Source organism: Phacochoerus africanus, chromosome 8 (assembly GCF_016906955.1).
Source record: "Phacochoerus africanus isolate WHEZ1 chromosome 8, ROS_Pafr_v1, whole genome shotgun sequence".
Taxonomy (NCBI): Eukaryota; Metazoa; Chordata; class Mammalia; order Artiodactyla; family Suidae; genus Phacochoerus; species Phacochoerus africanus.
In genome coordinates, this window is record NC_062551.1 from 94840573 (window position 1) to 94854569 (window position 13997).

Below are 13997 nucleotides of genomic sequence, written 5' to 3' on the forward strand. Positions count from 1 at the left end.
TTCAGGCTGGCGTATTTTTGGGCTCGGCCGGCCGCGCTAAAGGTGACATTGGAGGACCAGGGACACCCTTCGGTGGCAGAGCTGGAGCCAGGAGGGATGCGGGCGGCATCGCTACCCTGCCGACAGATGGGACCCGGAGTTGTCCTTGCTACAGCCGGCAGGTTGCGCGGCGGCGGGGGCGCCTCTTGTGGGTTCGCCTCTTCTGGGTTCGCTTGCCCTTGGGCTGGGAGCCCGGCGGGGGCTGCGGGGGCTGGGCTAACGGCAGGAGGGCGGGGCTTTCCTTTGTCAGGGGATTTGCGCTGCGCGGGCCGAGACTCGCGCGGGTGCCGCTCCCCGCCCATTGCCTTCGGGGGGCGGGGCTCTCCCTCCGGCCCGGGGGGCGCGGCTCTCTCTCCCGCCCGGGGGTGGGGGGGCGGGGACGCGGTGGGCGTGGGCCTCCGAGCCCAGCGGCCGACCCCGGGCTCTCTCTCCCGGAGCCGCGCAGAAACCCCTCCTTCCGTGCCTCGGCCTCCAATCCCTCCGCCGCCCCCTCCCTCCCGCTCCTCGCCCCGGCTCCGCCCCCGCCCTCCTCCCCCTGCTCTCCGCGAAGCGCTCCCAGGCGTCCAGGGGGCTGCCCAGGCGGGGCGGCGCGGCGCGGCTCGCCTCGGCTCTGCTCGGCTTGTCTCGGCGGCGCGGGGAAGGGGGAGGAGAGCTGCCAGGCAGCCCAGCACTTCCAGCGAGCGGCGGGCGAGCGGGCCGCGAGGCGCGAGGGAGGAGGGCTCGCCCCCGCCCGGCCCGAGCGGAGCCTTTTGTTCCCAGGCAGAAGTTTGCATGCCGGGACCGTGACAGCTGCGGGTGGGGAGGACGGCGGGGCTGGTGACGGCGGAGAATAGGGGCTGCTGCTTGACATGCAGTCCACGACGCGGCGGCTGCGGGCCGGGGACTGGCGGCGGCGGGGGGGCGGCGCCCACAGCATGCGGGACTCAGCTGCCGGAGGGACAAACTAACTTCCTGAGCGCGGGACTGGAGGCCGGCGCGGCCGGGAGCCACCTGCCAACCTACGGTGAGGCGACCCTGGCCCTCGGGGAGTGCGGCATGGCGCGGGGAAGCGAGCGGCGCTGAGCGAGTCTTTCCGATTGACCCTCGGCCGCCGCTGCAGCCTGCTGGCCTCTGAAAGGCCCGGCTCCGGGCTCCACTCGCCTTGTTTTGCGGCCACGACTCAGGGCTGCTCTGGGAGCCACAACAATGCCATGATGTTTTGGAGACAGGAAGCCCCAAGCTGGCCGCGAATGAAGGACTTCCTGTGTTTAAAGTTGCAGGAATATCCGCCGACCAGCCCAGTTCAAATGCAAACACCCGAACTAGGGAGGACGAATGGCTAATTCAGACCAGCTGGACTCTCCAGGGCTGGAACTGAGGATAAAATGAAAGGAATTCTTAGGAGCTTGGGCCACATTTGAAGACGAGAGGGGTTGTGCCATTGTTATTAAAGGACACAATCGATATAAATCCCCTGCTTCCTACTCTGCTCAGGTGAGAAGTGAATGGAACTAGATGTTGAATAGGACTTGTCAATATCAGATTTTTTAAAAACTGACAATTAGAGCAGGGCTCTTTAAAAGAAAAAAAAGCAGAAGCCATACAAAGAAATTTTTGTTTGTTGATTGCATTATACCATTTATCTGTCTGCAACTATGAGGCTGCTAACCTGTGAGGAAAAAGCTTTTCCTTTTAGAGCTTCTCCGAGAATGATTTCAAAGTGGGACTTACAGGCCTTTCTGGAGGGAAAATTCAATTGCTGGTTTGAGGTTATGAACATGTAAAAGGATTTTTAACTTATGCAGAATGCACTTTGGGGGAAACCGTAAGAAACTTCTAAAAGGTTGATGGTTCATCTTGATTGAAAAAGTATGGGTAAGCCACTCAGCAGGCCAGACTGTTTAAGGCGGAACCCCACCTGCCTGGGGAAAGGAGAGGAAGAAGACGGCTATATAGAGGATTGCTATGTCCCACAGCGATCTATATATGATACAATGAGAATAAATGAACAAATTGACCAGGGATCAAAGCTTAATCAGACTTCAAAAAGCACTATGGAAAAGATGGAAGGAAGTACTATATCCAGCAATGGTACACTAGGAGCAGCATCCAATGTTTTTGAATCCAGAGCACCGGAAGGCAAAAAGTTGGATGAGAGAATAATATTTGATGCCCTAAAGCTGAGCAGTGATGTGCAAAAGTCAGCACCTGTGCCACCCAGAAGGCGGCCAAATGCAGAACGCAAAGACAATGTTAACAGGAGATCGTGGAAGTCCTTCATGCCACCCAATTTCCCAGAATTTGCAGAAAGGATGGAAGCCTCTCTCAGTGAGGTTTCCGAAGCTGGTGCTTCAAATCCTTCCTTGCAAGAGAAGAAGGAATCCATTTCTGCATTAGCAGAAAGTTCTGGTCGTTTGGATCACAGGGAACCTCAGTCAGAGTCAGTAACTCTGGAGCATGTGTCCAAATCCGTAGGTATTCCAGAAGTGCAGGATGTGAAGAACTTAGGTGGAGACTGCCAAGACTTCAGATTGCAGCAGCACAGTGAGAGCTCTCCTCGTGAATTCCAGCCTCTAGCGTCAGAAGCTGCAGCATCAAGTGGTAACACAGATGTAATGCAGGAGCACAGATTCTCAAGTGCAACCTGGCCCAGAGCCCTGAAAAGTTTGGCTAAGGGAGGCTTCAGCGAGAAGCAGCACCCCCTTGGGGCCACAGCTTGCACTGTAGAATTGCCACCTCTCTCCCCTTGCCTGAGTGAAGAGCTTTTGGATCCAGAGTTGCATATTCTCTTAACTCCCAGCTTGAGGGAGAAAACAGAGTCTGAGCTAAAGTTTGAAGAGGATGAGCGATGGATCATGATGGAGGCTGAGGAGTGGGAGGAAGAGAAACTGTCAGAGCGAGAAAAGACTTTTATAGTGGCAGATGAGGAAAAGAACAGCCTGGCAGATATTTTTGAAGAAAGAGAACAAGCAGACCCTGTAGCAGTGATGGACGGTGGAGCCAATTGCTCAGTTGCTGTCTTAGAGACTTTTGACCACCTAACTCTTGGTCACATCTGTTGCTCTGATGACCCACAGCCGGCTAAGAGTTGTTTGGCTTCTCTTCTCAAGGATGCACCTCTTGATTACAGTTGTGTTCTAACAGGTGAGAGTGCTGTAGGAGAGCTGAGAAGCAGAATTGTTCAGAGGCTAGAGGATCTTGTTTCAGATTTAGAGTGCACTGTTGGTCCTGCAGATTCAGAGCGACTCTCTGACACAGATTCAGTACAGATGTTTCTTGAACTTGAAAAGGAGTGTTTATATGAAGAGGGGGGAACTCCTCTAGTTGAGCTGGAGAATCAAGCCTCTTCTGAAGGGCTGGCCCCATCCCAGGATGCAGAAAATTCACTTGTAATTAGTTGTTTTCCAGGGGCTGCCTTAGAAAAGGAACATGTAGGCCTTTTAAATGTGCTGGCCAAGGACTCTGATCCTGGATTGGATTGTGACTGTTTTAATGCCCTGGATTCTTCTCAGGTGCCTAATGCTGTGGACCTTACTGCCTACTCCGATAGCATGAGGGACTCTTCCACTGTTAGTGAGGAGGAGGGTGAAAAAGTGCCTTTAAGCCCCAAGACTTCAGGGGAATTTCAGTTTAGACACCCAGCCGATCTTGAGTCACGGGGAAAGCTGGACCCAGGCGAATTGTCCAATTCTGATCACAGGGCTTCTCATGAAGAAAATGTATCAGGCTTTGAAGCCGAGCTGGCCAAAGAAAATGGCAGTTTGTCCCAGGTAGACTGTGGTGAAGTGGAGGGGAAGGCCAAGGAGTGTGTGGAGAGGGCACCCCTCCGTTCTGCTGTTAGCTGTGAACTAACAGATGTTCCCTCAGGATTAGAAGTAGAGGTGTTATCACATGATTCACATTTCCTAACAGAGGAGGTTCATTGGGAAGGTGAGAAAGGAGCTATTAATCAAGAAATTAACAGTCTGCCTTCCTTGGGAGATGTCGACCCTTGTGACTTGTCCATGGACCGAGGGTATGATGAGGCTGGTGAAGCCCAGGAGCTGGGTTGTGGACCCAGGCTGGAGGGCCAAGCCCTAGCACATCTTCGTAGAGACTGCCCAGAGCAGCTCTCCCCGGATCTCCAGAGAAGGTCCCCGGAGTCAGCGATCCTGAGTCCGCATCTGCTGGTTGGAGGACTGGCACATAGCAGAGATGGAGTGCAAACTGTGAAGGACATAAAGCCCAAGCTGAATGTGGCCTCATTGGAGGGAGAGGTGACAGAATGGAGAGACTCGGAATCATTGCTAAATATCTTTCTGGAGGAACAAGTTACCAAGACTAGTCATACAGAACCAATTTTAAAGGAATGGATACTAAGCCCACAGAAGCCTGCTCCAGTGGCCGCAGTGCCCATTGTAGAAGATGCCCTAGATGCTGCAGGGCCTGCCCCAGCAGGAACTGCTGTAGCTGCTGTTACAGTGCCCTTCCTAGAAGAGAACATACCAGTTGTTTCAGTGGCCACTGTAGAGGAGCATGTGCCAGCTGCTTCAGTGGTCACCATAAAGAAGGATGTCCCAGCTGCTACAGCATTAGCTGCAGAGAGAGCTGCTGCCCCAGCTGTTGCAGTGCCTGCTCCCGAGGGGACTGCTCCAGCTGCTGCAGTGGCCATCACAGAGGAGGGTGTCCTAGCTGTTGCAGAGTCCTTCCCAGAGAGGACCTCTCCAGTTGCTGCGGTGCTCACCGCAGGGGATAATGTCCCACAGAGACCTCTTACCCCAGCTGCTGCACTGCCTGCTCCAGAGGAGCCTGCCACCCCAGCTGCTGCGGTGTCCACACCTGAGGAGCCTACTACGGTGTCCGGTTCTGAGGAGCCTGCCACCCCAGCTGCTGCAGTGTCCACACCAGAGGAGCCTACAGCCTCACCTGCTCCAGTGTCCCCACCAGAGGAGCCTGCAGCCCCAGCTGCTTCAGTGTCCACCCCTGAGGAGCCTGCAGCCCCAGCTGTTAGAGCACCCACCCCTGAGAAGCCTGCAGCCCCAGCTGTTAGAGCACCCGTCCCCGAGGAGCCTGCAGCCCCAGCTGTTAGAGCACCCGTCCCCGAGGAGCCTGCAGCCCCAGCTGTTAGAGCACCCGTCCCTGAGGAGCCTGCAGCCCCAGCTGCTGCAGTGTCCACCCCAGAGGGGCCTGCCACCCCAGCTGTTAGAGCAGCCACCCCTGAGGAACCTGCAGCCCCAGCTGTTAGAGCACCCGTCCCCGAGGAGCCTGCAGCCCCAACTGTTAGAGCACCCGTCCCTGAGGAGCCTGCAGCCCCAGCTGCTGCAGTGTCCACCCCAGAGGGGCCTGCCACCCCAGCTGTTAGAGCAGCCACCCCAGGGGAGCCTGCAGCCCCAGCTGTTAGAGCAGCCACCTCTGAGGAGCCTGCAGCCCCAGCTTTTAGAGCAGCCACCTCTGAGGAGCCTGCAGCCCCAGCTGCTGCAGTGTCCACCCCAGAGGGGCTTGCCACACCAGCTGCTGCAGTGCCCTCCCCAGGGGAGCCTGCAGCCCCAGCTGTTAGAGCACCCACCCCTGAGGAGCTTGCCATCCCAACTGCTGCAGTGCCTGCTGTGGAGGAAGTGTTCCCTGCTGGCATACCTTTCCTGGGAGATGCTGCCCACACTGATTCAGTGCCTATCTCAGAAGAAAGCCCTGTTCTAGAGGAGGCTTCCTCCACTGCCGTGTGGATCAAGGAGGACCTTGATTCCCCAGCATTTGGAATAAAAGAGGTGACTGACACAGAGCTGCATGGGAAAGTGCCTCTGGCTGCAATTGATGGATTAAATTCAAATGAGGTAATTGTTGCTCATTTTGCTGGGGAAGGATCTGGAGAGTAAAGTAAGATTCGCAAGTTCTCTGACTTGGTGGTTAGAAAAGGCACAGATAGTTCTTTCTTTGGTTCCTTTTGGGGTGCCTGGGCTTTTGTTGTTGTTCTTTTTATTGCATTTATGGGGAAAATATGTCATCTGGTGAAAAACTTAATTCACCCCCCCCCCCTTTTAAATTCAGATATAAACAAAGCTCAAGAAAAACAGGGATATAAATAGTTTGGGGTTTACCTTTTTTTTAAAGTTTATTAGCAAGAAAGTGTGATTCTGCTCTTGAAATTTGCAGTAAGCATGTTCTTTCCTAAATCAAGAGGCTCTTTATTCATCGGTGGTGTCAGCAGTCAGGTGGAGGCTAGAGTGTGGAGTTTGGACTGAGACCTTGGATTCTTCTTAACCACTCTGAGAAAATTAGTTAAATGGCCTGCATCTCCAATTCCTCATTTGGTAAGGCAGAAGAACTCTGAGGGTTGTGAGGATAAAATGAGATAATCCATTCAAAGCATCAAGTGTATAAAATTTCAATTACTGTCAGTATCCTCCCCCTTCCCCTTTCAAATAGATGTATTGGTTGGTTGAAAGAATTCACCAAAGCAGATATAAAGCTTATATATAAAGATATAAAACACCAAAGCCAAATACAGACATGTGAATAACAGCTTTTTAATACTTTTTAATGTGTGTTTTTTAAAGCCAAATAAGGCACAATAACGTTTATGAAAAATAGAAGTATTTTAGTCTTCTTGTCAAACTTTTTGTCTTGGAGCAAGTCACTTTTCCTTTCCTGGACTTCTTGTTTCTTAATCTATGAAATAAGGGAATTGGGCTCTTGTCTTCTTGGATCTCTCTCAGTGCCAAGATTCTGAGATTCCTAATGTTAAAGAACAGAATGTGTTGTGAACCCTGTTCCCAAGTTTCCTGTCCTTGTGCACTCCTACTCAAAGGATTTGAGAGAGGCAGCTTTCTGTAGTTCACTGTTTTGGTATCATTTGGTCACTGGTAAGGAGTAAAGGAATTAGAAGTTTAATTGAATAGTCAGGAGTTACTGAGTTCGGAGGTGTTGTTTTGTTTTGTTTTGTTTTTGTCTTTTCTAGGGCTGTTTCCCGCGGCATATGGACGTTCCCAGGCTAGGGGTCTAATTGGAGCTGTAGCCACCGGCCTACGCCAGAGCCACAGCAACACCAGATCTGAGCCACGTCTGCAACCTACACCACAGCTCACGGCAACGCCGGGTCCTTAACCCACTAAGCAAGGCCGGGGATCAAACCTGCATCCTCATGGTTCCTAGTCAGATTCTTTAACCACTGTGCCACGATGGGAACTCCCTGGAGGTGGTTTTGATAAGTGTGTTCCTCGTAGTACCCATTCCCTGTTGACTGAATGGATGGCAGTTAGTCTCCCGAATATCCAAGGATACTGCAAGAAAGATGAGTTCTCTCATCCACCCCATTGCAGAACCTTCCAGGGCAGCCTGAGTCAGCTAGAGGAGCAATTAAACATGCAGCTGCCAGCAACAAAAAATCATTTTAGTTGCAGGCCATAAGCCATCAGCTTTGCCACAGATCCTCTTGCTTAGCTGAGAGGTGATGTGTGTCACCTTGGCGTCACCAATTATTTCGTAATGTAGCATCTCATCAAATTAGAATGCATTACCTTTCAGACTGATGGATTGGTTCTGTTTTCTGAGTTTTGCTGAATTTGGGATTGACACTGGGATCCCAGCAACCTGTCCAAAGTCACTGGTACTCTTGATTATGTAGAATATTTCTAGTATAAAGCCTACAGCAATAACCAAAGAAACATAGGGATTACATTATAAGGGGCCAGCCAAATCTGCATAAAGGAAGAATATATAAAGAAATTTTTAATATTAGACTCTGGAATCTTTGTTTCCCCATCTACAAAATGGGTAGATTGGGCTAGGTAATCCTGAAGGGTCGTTTCAGCTAGAGGAGGTAGTTGTTTTATGAAATATCGCTTGATGTGAATGACAGGAGAGGGAAATAGCAGCCCCGCTGCAAGGTTGTCTGTCATCTTTGAAGTGTGGTTACTTTGTGGAATATCTGGAAGTCAGCAGATGCCTACATTTGTGTATAGAGCCATCGCTCCTCCAGCCAGCACCATTAACCAGTAAGAACATAGAGTGCCTATTTTGAAAGTATTTATTGAAACAAAATAGTACTATTATAGAGGTAACATGACTATACAGATTTTGTTAAATTGGTGAAATATTGAGAAAAAAATTTTCAAGATGAGAGATAGGTGGATTTAATTTCTTCCAAAAGTTTGTAGAGGCAGTTGAACCTGTTGTTTTTTTACACATAAACACTTAGAACTTGACAAGTGATCATACCCGGACAGTGATTTAGAATAAACTGCTTCAGATCCTCTGTGTGTGTGTATATATAAATGTACACATGTATATGTGTTTAAAGTAGATGTAAGCTTTCTAATAGCAATGACAAGAAGTTTCGGGAGAAAAATGCAAAACTTGTTTGCTATTTCTCTGGTGGGATCTTAAGCCGACTGAGAGTAATCTGTGATTATTTAAGCCCTCTTCTCATTTATAGACGTCCTTAGTCTTATTTCTAGTCCCAGGTTCAGTGGAAGAAAAACCCTTTTTTTATAAAGTATAAGTTCTATAAATTGCCAAGAAGCTCTTTTTAAGTAAAAGTTGGGAAGCCCCACTTTTACTTAAGAAAGTGAAGAAAGGAGTTCCCGTCATGGCGCAGTGGTTAACGAATCCGACTAGGAACCATGAGGTTGCGGGTTCGGTCCCTGCCCCTGCTCAGTGGGTTAACAATCCGGCGTTGCCGTGAGCTGTGGTGTAGGTTACAGATGCGGCCCGGATGGCACGTTGCTGTGGCTCTGGCATAGGCCGGTGGCTACGGCTCCGATTCGACCCCTAGCCTGGGAACCTCCATATGCCGCAGAAGCGGCCCAAAGAAATAGCAAAAAAAAAAAAAAAAAAGAAAAAAAAGAAAGTGGAAAAAAAAGAAAAAAAGCCCCACAGTCTCAGTTCAGTGTTTGAATACTCAGCTGATCAGCAGAACCTTCATGGATTTGTTTGCTTTCTCTAGCGCCATTTCTATACAAGTTTTCATTAATTTACTGGATAAATATTTGTTATGTACCTACTCTGTGCCAGGTCTTAGGGCTTCTGCAGTGAATAGAACTGGCATGATTCCTGCCCTTGTGGAATTTATGCTATAGTGGGGGACACAAGCATTAAGTAAAAATGGCACAAATACATGGTTACAAATTGTGGCAGATACTATGCATAAAAAATAAAGGCTCTGATAAGAAACAGTAGGGGTATTTAATATCAATTGTGGTGTTAGGGAAAAGATTTTAAAACTACAACCTGAAGAGTAAATAGAAGTTACTTAGGCAGAGTCAGAAGGAAGAACATTTCAGACAAAGGAAATGGAAACTGGGAGGAGCTTGGCATGTTAGAACTAAAAGAAAACTAAGTGGCTAGACCACAGTGAGCAAGGGTTCCAGAAGAGTGCCATGTGTTAAACCTGGAGAGGTGGGAAGGGAACCTGCAGGGGCTGAGAAAGAAATCTTCAAAAGGATCTATACCTTAAGAACCATAAGAAGCTATTGAAAGATTTTAAGTAGCAGAATGAAATGATTTCATTTGCGTTTTTAAAAGATGACACTCAGCTTAAGGATAGAGAAAATTGGTTCACACTGTCAGGAAACATTCTCAACATTATCTGAGGCTTATAAATCTCATGTTTCTTCAGTCTTATATTTTAATAGTTTGTATTATAGTAATTGACATGGAATACAGAAAACAAGATAATGGTTTGCAATTAAAAAAAAAATCACACTGTCTACTATGTGTAGAATAGATTTTACGGGACCAAGGACAGAGTAGAGAAGCCTAGATTATTGCACTTGTCCCAGCGGCTTGGACCAGAGAGATGTTACTGGATTTGAAGACCATTGGATGGATCCAAGATATATTTTCCAGGTAGAATCAGTAAGACCTGATAATGGCTTTCATATTGGGTAAGAGGGAGGGGGAGTTATCAAGGATGGCTTCTAGGTTCTAGTATGCACGACTGAGTGGCTAGGTGTTGGAGGACGAAGGGAACGAAAAGTGCCTGAACTGAGAAGGCATCTTGAGACCAAAAAACGAGGCAAGCAGCTCCATATAATCAGTGGATCAGTTCATTATAGCATTATAGGGTAACTTACTCTCAGAGTGGGATGGGGATCAGGCAGACAATCCAGAAGCATTTGTAGCTGCATTCTGCACCACTGAGGGCCACTAGGACAGTTTTATAGTTTACCTGGGTGAAGGGGTAGGTACTTGGAAATGGGACATGCATTCCTAAGTCAAGATTTATGAATGGGTGCTGGTCTCATGGGCGCCAGGAATATACCTCAGCAAAGGTTTTCATCATTGTTTGGGGACTAACAGAGCATAGAGACTACCTGATCCTTATGATTATTAAACAATATCTATTAACTACAAAGCCATTAATGACAGAGAAGTGATTTACTGTATTAGTACAGTCCTGGGTAGTGTCAGGGGAAGGACAGAAGGAACTGTAAGGGCTCAAGATGGTGTCATTTATGCTTACAGCTATACAGTGGGTGCAGTAGTAACTTGTTTAGGAAAGAACAGATTTGCAGGGAAAGGAAATTAGGAGGTATACTGTTCAGTTTTGGAATGGGTAGATTCAAGATGCCTGTGACTTATTTGTTTGGCAATGTAAAGAAAGTAGCTAGGTATAGAGATTTGAAGTTTTAAAGTAGTAAGCATTTGCCATGGTAAATATTTAAAGCCATAGGAATGGATTGGATTCCTAGAAGAGAATGTAGCATAAGAAGGCATCCTAACCTACCCTTTTCTCTCTCCACAAAGACTAACATTTGGAGATCTAAGAAAGAGGAAGAGAGCAAAGGACATCAGAAACAGGATCAGCCAGGATAAAAACTGAGAATGTGGGATGACAAAGATAAAAGTGCTATAAGAAGTTTTGGGGGAAGTTTTCTGGTTTATGTCCCTGTTGCATCTTACAGCCTTGCAATAATTTTTACTAGTGTTCTGTTCTGGGAAATGTCTGCCAGCACTGGTTAGTTAATAACGTGCATAGTCCCATCGAGATACTAAGGAATAGGGATTTAAGTGTATCTGAAAGCACTGGTTTTGCAGAACAGCTTTATTTGGGAGTTGAGAGAAAGGAGCAAGTGTTTTCAAATTTACTTTCTGTTCACTTGTGTTCAAAATAAATATCTAAGTAGTACTTAGTATTTGGAGGTGCTTTCAAATATTTTAAAATTCTGGGGGGAAATGGGACAAATACTCATTCCCTGTCAACTTAATCTGCAGGGTGGATATGGGAAACAAAGGAATCTCTAATGCTTCTATGTGAAATGTTCATGAAGAGAGTAAATCCAAATTTTAAGAAAAAAAATAGCTGTTACATTTTTACTTTTCTGTGTCATTTACATTGATATCCAGTAGAGCTTCTTGCCAAAATGGAAATACCCTTTACCTGTGTTCCCCAAAACATTAGGCACTTGCCACCCATGGCTGTTGATTTCATGAAGTGTGGCTGGTGTGGTTGAGGAACTGAATTTCTCATTAATTTAAATAACCACATGTAGCTACTGGCTGCCATGTTGGACAATGCAGAAAAAAATTTAAATGTCAGTCATAGCATGAGATAGGATTTAATTTCTGGATTAAAGGGGGCTCTTTGGTGTGGACTTAGCATCTTGCCTCTGTACCTTTGGCTTTCTGCTTTCTTGCCTTTCTAGCCCCTGCCCCACTGCCATCTTGTTGTACCCAGGCAGCTTAAACCATGGCAGTTGTTTTTCCTCCCTCTGATTTTTCTGCACTGGAAACGTCTTTAATACAAGATGGTATCATAGCCCTTGCTTTCTCTGGGAGCCATGTTGTTGGAGAAACAGTCATTTTTAGCTGAACTGCCTTGTAGTGTTGCCTAACAAAATATGGTGTAATCAAATTATAGTATAAAATGAAGCCCACTGGTAATTACCTTTATAACCTTCCCTTTTCCAGTGTTCCCTAGGGCCTTTCCTCCCTGGTGACTCACTTCTTCAGCCACAGACCATTCTTTCAGGAATCAGGTTTCCTAATCCTAGTGTGATCTGTGGTTTCACATAGGCCAAAATTAGTTTTACCCAAACTTATAATTTTCTTTCACATTTAGTTTTGCCCTCTTCCATTTTCTGTCATTCTTCAACTTTAATTGACTCACCTGTCTCACTGAAACTGAAGGAACTTTTTTGTGGAAGAAAAAAGGATGGAAATAGATCCAAACTAGTGGAATATGGCTGGTTTTATCTTCTGATAATTGAAAGAAATCTGATCTTAGGGACAAATATGTATTTCATTATTTTCTTTAAAATCATTAGAGTGACAAAATGTAATCTTCTCTTCTGATTCTGTTTCCTTTTAGAAATTTCTTAGTAATAATGGACCTTGACTGCAGTAAAAAGAAACATGCATATTGCTTGTTACACTTGTTTATGTTGTTTTAAAATTCCATTGTTTCATGGTGAACATGGGTATACAGTATCATTTTTTTAAATATTTTATGTATATCTACATCTTATTCAGAGTATGTGTCTGAAGTTGTTAGGACATTCCCAGTATTACTGACCCATTTCCCTTTGTAATCAGAGGAATACTGTTTCAAGATTATTGGCTGTGTGTGGTCTGTGGCCTTGGAACAGAATGGAGTTAAAATGGCCACGGGGGGATTAAGCTATGAGGCTGGTGTTCTTCACACCATTAATATGTTTTGGCTAATTGAGTTATTAGTCCTAGTGGCAGAAGAGCATTGCATGTATCAGTGGTCAGTTAAAGCTATTCCCAAGGGTATTTTTAATCTTAAGTACTAGTCATTTGGTGTCTCTCTCTTCCCTTTTAGGATTGATATGCATCACACTTACTTTCATGATGTCTTGAGGCTGATGCTTCTCTATTCTCTGTATGTGTTTGCATTAAAAATTAAGCAAGCAGATTAAAAAACAAGTAAAAACAAACCATGAGTCATTGGGTTAAATGCTTCAGTGGTCCCATAACTCTCTGAAATTACTTGTCTATAGAAGAATGTATTGAAATGTGAAACCACGTTTCCTCAATACTTTCCTGTACAGATGGCTTGTTCTCGCTTGTTATTCCTGTCCCTCCTTTGTCAAATCATAGCTCTCCCAAGAGGAGTTCTTGCTGTGGTACAGTGGGTTAATGATCCCCCTTGTCTCTGTGGCAGTGCCGTTTCGATCCCTGGCCCAGAAACTTCCATATGCCACAGGTGCGGCCAAAAAAGGGAAAAATAATAAATAAATCTCCCAAGAATAACCAGTCACAATGTGGCATAGAGGATCTCACTTCCTTTGATTAAATCTTCTCTGGCTTGCACTTATCTAGATGTTTCAGAAAGAACAGGTGGATCCTCTTCAGATGAAATTACAGCAGGTGAATGGACTCGGCCAGGGATTGGTTCAGAGTGCTGGAAAAAACTGTGATGTGCAGGGTTTGGAACATGACATGGAAGAAATCAACACTCGGTGGAACACACTGAATAAAAAGGTGAGTGTACTGGGAATGGAGGGGCATAGAAAAGAGACATCTAAATTTCAGGTTTCCCTGGCACCTGAATGCAAATAAAACTAGCAGTTGCAATGTGTAGTTAGGAAGAGGAGTGAGTATAGTCATTTAAAAGCTCTCTCCTTTCTCCTAATGAGCCTCTGTGTGTGTGATACAGGTTGCACAAAGAATTGCCCAACTGCAGGAGGCTTTGTTGCATTGTGGGAAGTTCCAAGATGCCTTGGAGCCATTGCTCAGCTGGTTGGCAGACACTGAGGAGCTCATAGCCAATCAGAAACCTCCATCTGCTGAGTATAAAGTGGTGAAAGCACAGATCCAAGAACAGAAGGTAAGTGAGAATGTTGGGGCAGTGAACTGTAACAGCCGTAGGGAATGGCAGACAGCAATTTGCTTATGGTTTCAGGAGAATCCTAACCTACCTTGTGTCATCTGAAAAGAAAGTTGGAAATTGATTTTCATCTTCTTACTTAATAATCTTCTAGTTTACCATGGCACGTATTAGACTGAACCATTTTACTTGTTCATTTACCCTATTTCAG

At 46.5% G+C, this 13997-nt stretch overlaps 1 protein-coding gene across 19 annotated transcripts in view; it reads left to right on the forward strand.

The window, feature by feature from the left end:
• Nucleotides 1-13997, forward strand: part of MACF1 (microtubule actin crosslinking factor 1) — a 334551-nt gene that overhangs the window by 264035 nt on the left and 56519 nt on the right. For 18 of the 19 annotated variants that reach the window (XM_047793443.1, XM_047793433.1, XM_047793438.1 and 15 more), the window contains 2 exons: nucleotides 13279-13440; nucleotides 13616-13786. In XM_047793443.1, the coding sequence (XP_047649399.1) occupies nucleotides 13279-13440; nucleotides 13616-13786 (333 nt within the window). Of the gene's footprint in view, nucleotides 1-1702; nucleotides 5829-13278; nucleotides 13441-13615; nucleotides 13787-13997 lie in introns of those variants that run through there. The other variant, XM_047793453.1, reaches the window with a different exon arrangement.